Here is a 7,112-nt window from a genome sequence, read left to right as displayed (position 1 = left end):
AGTATCAAGAAGATCAAGAAAACCAAGAAGTCCAAGAAAATCAAGAAGACCAAGAAGATCAGAATGACCAAGAAATTCAAGAAAACCAAGAAGATCAAGAAGATCAAGAAGATCAAGAAGATCAGAAGATCAAGAAAATCAAAAAAATATATAATATATATGTACATTAAAATGTATTAAATAAAAATGTAGCACATTATAAAACGTATTTTACACAAAAATGTAATACATCGTGAAACGAATTACACAAAGATCTAATCTGTTCGCGACGATTGTACCAGAAGCGATCCAAACTGATTTAGTATTTCGTAGAGATCGAGGGAATCTCGGAAATACAGCCGTTCAATTAAAACCGCCGATGTTTAATTCATCCAATTAAAACGGCTCGCCTAACGTTCCCATTCCGGGAACACGACAAGAACACGATAATCCCGGACACACAGAATTCCTCGCTGTTAATTCGACCAAGGTCCCCGTACGGTGCTTCATCCTCGCAACCTGTGTGTATCGCGCGCCACGATCGGAGCAACAGTCGGCGGCCATTTTTGGCACCATCCGCGTCACTTCCTCGGGGACGCAGAAGGAATAAACGGACGAGAGAACTGTCGCTTTACGTGGGCATTGCTCGGTAATTGGGCAATAAGAAGAGAGAAGTCGACGGCAAGAAGTCGAAAAAAAGTGGAACGCGGTTGTATTCGCTGTGATGAATGGCGCTGGAAAAATACCACTTTTGGGAAGATGTGAATCTTTTTTTTCTGTCGACTCTGAATCTTTTTTTACACTGTCTATTCATTTTTGGAAATTTATGGGAATTATTAGAATTTGTTTTTCTGTCTTGGAAACATCGAGCAGAATCTTTGGATGGCCTTTCTTAATTTTAGACTATTTTTAGAACGAGCTCGTTGACGATATTTATGGTTGGACTGTCCATAAATCTTTCAAAATTTGTGGGGATTATTGGAATTTGTTTTTCTGGCTTGGAAAAATCGTGGAGAACTTTTTGGTTGCCTGTTTCTATTTTTTCGACTATTTTTAGAACGGCAATATTTGTGGTTGGGCCGTGAACTTTTTTTATACCGTCCACCAATTTTTCAAAACTTGGAGGAATTATTGGAATTTGTTTTTCCGTCTTGGAAAAATCGAAAAGAATTTTTTGGGTGACCTGTTTTAATTTTCCACTATTTTTAGAACGAGCTCGTTGACAATATTTGTGGTTGGGCCGTGAAGTTTTGTTGCACCGTTCACCGATTCCTCGAAGCATGCGGGGTTCGCTGGTAAACACAGTGCTCCCTCAGAAGGTAAACAAACCTCTGGGCTCTAAGCTGAACGCAGAGAAGAACGATTAGCGAAAGAGGGAGGGGGACTGTGGGTCGAGGCAGCCGGGACAGTTTAAAAGGCTGCATATCCGATTGCAGTGTCAACGCGAACAGAGAACTTTCTTATCTTTGCTTCTTTTTTCACAGAACCTTCGCCAACGCATTTCTCCGATTTTTCTGATTAAAATGAGTCCAAACACGGCGCGATTCGGATCGTATTTGCTCATTTTAAAACGTCTTGCTTTCAGCGATCACTTTGGAAATAGTAGATTCGGTGTTTACAGTGTTCACTTAGAGAACAGTGTGAGCGAAATTCGATCTATGTGTCTTTAGACCAGTCTGGTCGTCCATCTGGTCCTATTCTTTTTACATTGGTCACTTATGGAACAGTTCAAGCGAATTTGTCGCAACGACACTAAAGAAAAATCTTGAAGAATCTGTTGAAAATAATTGACAAATTATAAATAATCCCAAGTATATTCAATTATTACAGTGTCGTCAAATAATTTCTCAACTGGACAATTCCTAGAACCATAAATTTTATGCATTTATGGGTAGTGGTAAACAAATTAGAAGAAACTGAAAATGTTGATACGATAATTACGACTTATTAAAATTATTTAACACAGAAACAATATTGCACCTGGCTCCTACGCCTTGCCAATTGATACATACAATTTTTATTTTGCATAAAGATCCATGGTAGCTTCGTGAATAAATAAATAAAAAAATAAAAAAAATAAAGTAAATAAAAGTAAATAAAAGAAATAAAACTCATAACAAAGCTTTCATCAACGAGCCTTTCATTTTGCAAACAAAAAATCGTCGACAAAGCCATTAACAACAATGAATACCGCGATTCATTCGTAAATCGTTTTTCCAGCAACAAATCAATCCAGCAGATTCATTATTCATTTCGCCATTTACGCGATTTCTGCAGCGACCTCACAAATCTCTCGCTAATTGGAATCCCCGCGATTCGAAGGTCCCGCTGTCTGACGTGGATCGCTTAATTGCGGATCAATCGACCTGATAATTTTGTTCATTGATCGCAGCAGGTCCTAGCGGCGTTTCCCACGATCTTGTAACAGTTTTGATCGAAAACGGTCGCGAAACCGTGAGAGACACGCGGATGCACCTGTCGCGGTTGAAGTCCTCCTACGATCACGTTCCTCGCGAAGAATGCGTCCCCTGTTTGTTCGCGCGCGGGTCTAATTCGACCGAAGGTCGCGCCGCCCGGCCTTCCCCAATCGTCGCAGCAACGAAACCCGGCGGCGTCGACGGCGTCGAATCGCGCGGCAGGATCCGCCGCGGAGAGATGATTCACACTGGCAGCGGCGACTACGAAACACACGTACGGTCCGCGCGCTAGGCGCTGCAAATGGCTCGAGTGTACCAAGGATACCCGCGTGCGCGGATTCAGCCACACTCTCTCGAGGACCGAAGCATTCAGGTTTCCGAGTCATGGGAGCCTAGGAAGTTTTGAAACTCTCTTCGCAGGCTCTCTGGAAATTCTCTCTATGGAAAGCAGCGACTTCTGGGCTGAATCTCGATTCTTTGTGTTCTTCCTGTGCGTTGTATTCTTCCACATTATCATCCCCTTTATGCGCAGAATATCATATTCAATTTTATCACCCTTTTTGAAATTAATTTCAGTGAGAAAAAGTTAAAGAAATTTCTATTTAAATTTCTATTAATGATTCATTAGAATGAAAAATTTCTATTTAAATTTCTATTATAAATTCATTACGATTAAAAATTTCTGTTCAAATTTCTGTTCAAATTTCTATCCAAATTTCTATTAGAAATCCATTATGATTTAAACTTTCTGTTTAAGTTTTTGATACGAATTTATTGCCATTGAAAATTTCTATTCAAATTTCTATAAAAATTTCAATACAATACGAAATTTCAATTCAAATTTCTATTTAAATTTTTATACAAAATTCATTACAATTTAAAATTTATGATAAAGATCTGCCATTCAAAAACAACCAATATAAATTCTTATAAAAAAACCAACGAGAGAGAGAGAGAGAGACGACTCAAACGTAGCAAAATAATATTTTGTGAAATAATATGTAAAAAATATCCCAGATTCTTCAAGAGGCTTGCCAAAATCGCCGAGACGTTACGAGAAAGTACGATTGCCGATCGACGAATTCTTTTTCTGATCGCCCGATGAAGCATCCTTGGAGAGTTTCGCGTGTCATTTACTGCGATCGACGAGCGTTCGACAGGTGTGATGAATGTTCCGGATGCCAACGTAACCCGAGTGGAAAAAAAATAAAAAAAATAAAACAAAATAGAAAAGAAACCCTATGAAATCACGTATCGAAATTATTGCATTAATTTTCGGTACAATTTACAATTTTTAATTTACAATACAATACAATTTTTAATTTACAATACAATACAATTTTTAATTTACAATACGATACAATTTTTAATTTACAATACAATACAATACAATTTTTAATTTACGTGAATTGCGTGAGAAACAAGATTCGATTAGGGGAATAGAAGACGCGAATTTTTTTATCGCGAGATTCATTGACAATTTGTCCAATTTGTCAAACTCGTGCAACTCATACTGAAAAACTCGAACACTTAACTTCGATGTGTCGGACTATCGGCCGAGGTTCGTTAACAATGAAGTCGGTCGGCTCTTAGTCGCGATAATGGACGTATAGTGATTAATAGCTTGGCGCGAAAGAAAATCGTTTAATCAAATCCGAGCAGAATTGGCTTGCCGTCGCTCGCTAAGAGACTGAAAATATTTTTTGCGATACGGGGACTGTTACATCGATCATCGATAATTGCGACTACCTGAGTGCCTGATCGTAGATTGAATTATTACTGAAAATTTAATTAATAGGGATACGTACAATTTTATTAATAATATATTTTATTGTAACTGCAATTTTTGTTAATAATATCTTCGATTTTAAGGGCAAATTCAATTAATAATATATTTTATTGTGACTGCAAATTTAGTTAATAATATCCTCGATTTTAAAGGTAAATTTAATTAATAATATCCCCAATAATTTAACTGTCTAATATCCTCAATTACAATTTCCACTTCGATCTGAAATTTAATTAATAATATATTGTACTTTCAACTGGAAATTTACTTAATAATATCCTCGATTTTAAAGGCAAATTTAATTAATAATATCCCCAATAATTTAACTGTCTAATATCCTCAATTACAATTTCCACTTCGATCTGAAATTTAATTAATAATATATTTTACTTTCAACTGGAAATTTACTTAATAATATAATTTACTTAATAATAATATTTAATTGTCTAATAGCCACAAATACAATTTCAACTTCAATCTATAACATTCTCAATTATAACTATAAATATAATAAATAATATTCTCAATAATAGCTGTAAATATAATCAATAATATTCTGATAATTCATAATATTTTCTATCATTAATTATTAATTCTCTATATAATTAATAATATTCTCAATTACAGCTGCAAATATAAATAATAATATTCTGATAATTCATAACATTCTCTATGATTAATTATTAATTCTCTATATAATTAATAACATTCTCAATTATAAATATAAATTATAAATATAATTAATAATATTCCCAATCACAGCAATAAATCTAATCAACAATACTCTCAATTACAACTATAAACAACAGCATCTCCAACAAAAATTCCCCATCAAGTGCAATTGTCATTCTTAAACAAAAAAATCTCAATTTCCCATAAATCTCTCATAACGCCTCGAACAATTCCCCTCACATATCGCGCGATTAACAGCTCCAACAAATCAACGCCGCCGATATTCACAAAAATCGTCCAACCGTTTCCACCTTCGCTCAACAGATCGTCCAACTCGCAATTTCGAACTTATTCCATCGACGCGTCGTCCGAGTCCGCGCGTACCACGCTCGCCGGTCGTCGGCGCGCGTGTGTCTCCAGCTCGGGTGACGCGTTCTGATCGGGTCGCGCGCGATAGGATCGGCTCCCGCGCGGAAGGGTCCTCGCGGACGCGAGCAAGGATCACGGCGCGCCGTATTCGGCGGCGGCGCTCGGGCCGCGTCGTGTAGGTGAGCGAGGCTTTCGCCCGGGTGGGGCGCAGGGGGAGCGGCCGAGAGCGGCGGAGGGGGGAGGGGGCCACCGGCACGCAAGAATTATCCCTGAAGAAGTCGAAACGGCGGCGAAGAATGGGGAAAAGAGAGGACACCGAGGAGGATGGGCACCGAGTTGGTCTCGTTGCCGATCCCCCACCCTGTATATAAGCGATCCTCTGCCGGCTGCGTCTTCAGTCTTACGGTTCGGACGGCGCACTCTGCGTGTAGAAAACCTGAGGAGATTATTATTCGTCGTCGTATCGTTTATAAAAAAAGTCCCGCCGGAACGCAGACAGTCGCCGACGTCGACGACGATGCCATCCTCTTGCTGACGGGACCAGCGAACGCGCGCCAGGATGATCGGCCGTCACGTCCGCGCCGCTTTCTTCAGCCTGGTACGTGCAACATACGTTATACTGACCCAACGATTATCGAGTGATACGCTGACGGGTCACTTACGGAGACCTGTGATAGGATACTCGGGGATTGGGGGTGTGTGCGCGCGCGCGCGCCAAACGTCCCGAGCGAAGGCCGGTCGGTTTTATACTTGAGAAACTGCTTGTCGGGATTTCGGCCGATTTCTTCGGGTTCGACGATCTGAAACGAAACGAAATGTTGGGAGGGCTCGATTCAATTTATTTCTTCAATTTATTTATTTATTTATTTATTTATTTATTCATTTATTTACTTATTTTCTTAATTATTTATTTATTCATTCATTCATTTACTTTTTTATTCATTTATGTATTCACTTTTCTATTTATTTACTTATTTTTTTAATTATTTATTTATTCATTCATTCATTTACTTTTTTATTCATTTATGTATTCACTTTTCTATTTATTTACTTATTTTCTTAATTATTTATTTATTCATTCATTCATTTACTTTTTTATTCATTTATGTATTCACTTTTCTATTTATTTATTTATTTATTCATTTATTTACTTATTTATTTACTTATCTTATTTATCCATACGTTTATTTATTTATTTATTAAAGTCCGAAGGAAAACATTGTGGTCAGTCGTATCGTTTAGTATGTCCAAGATAAATGATTTTAATTATATGGGAGTTATAAATAAATATATAAATGAAATTCTCTCTAAACGATGAAATTCTTACCGAGCAGGCTCAGTTATAATTCTGCCAGGAAAGACCCTGTGCCCGAAAAATCCCGGAACACGTTTATTGGGATTCCCAATTCGCAGCTACCGTATTCGTGAACAGTGACATAAATGTATATAATATGTTCGGCAAACAAACGTCTATTATCTTCCATTTGCAAAGTCAATTGGCAGAATCACTCCGCGCATCGATGAAAATGGAAACAGTGTTCGTTGCGTAGTCTATTTGTGGTAGTTTACTTGTGGTAGTCTATTTGTAGTAGTCTACTTGTAGTAGCCTAATTATAGTAGTCTAATTGTCGTAGTCTACTTGTAGTAGTCTAATTGTAGTAGTCTAATTGTAGTAGACTACTTGTAATAATGTACTTCTAGTCTAATTGTGGTCTACTTGTAGTCTACTTGTAGTCTATTTGTAATAGTCTCATTGTAGTCTACTCATAGTAGTCTACTTGTAATAATGTACTTCTAGTCTAATTGTGGTCTACTTGTAGTCTACTTGTAGTCTATTTGTAATGGTCTCATTGTAGTCTACTCATAGTAGTCTACTTGTAATAGTC

At 37.4% G+C, this 7,112-nt stretch overlaps 1 protein-coding gene across 2 annotated transcripts in view; it reads left to right on the top strand.

The window, feature by feature from the left end:
- The first annotated feature begins 5,610 nt into the window (after positions 1-5,610).
- Positions 5,611-7,112, top strand: part of LOC117225756 (uncharacterized) — a 33,721-nt gene continuing 32,219 nt past the window's right edge. For both annotated transcript variants that reach the window (XM_076526375.1, XM_076526374.1), the window contains exon 1: positions 5,611-5,824. In XM_076526375.1, coding sequence (XP_076382490.1) covers positions 5,786-5,824 — 39 coding nt within the window. In that variant the 5' untranslated portion in view covers positions 5,611-5,785. The remainder of the gene's footprint in view (positions 5,825-7,112) is intronic.

Source organism: Megalopta genalis, chromosome 14 (genome assembly GCF_051020955.1).
Source record: "Megalopta genalis isolate 19385.01 chromosome 14, iyMegGena1_principal, whole genome shotgun sequence".
Lineage (NCBI taxonomy): Eukaryota > Metazoa > Arthropoda > Insecta > Hymenoptera > Halictidae > Megalopta > Megalopta genalis.
Note: the sequence above shows the minus strand (reverse complement) of the source record. Positions and strands in the feature narration are given on the sequence as shown.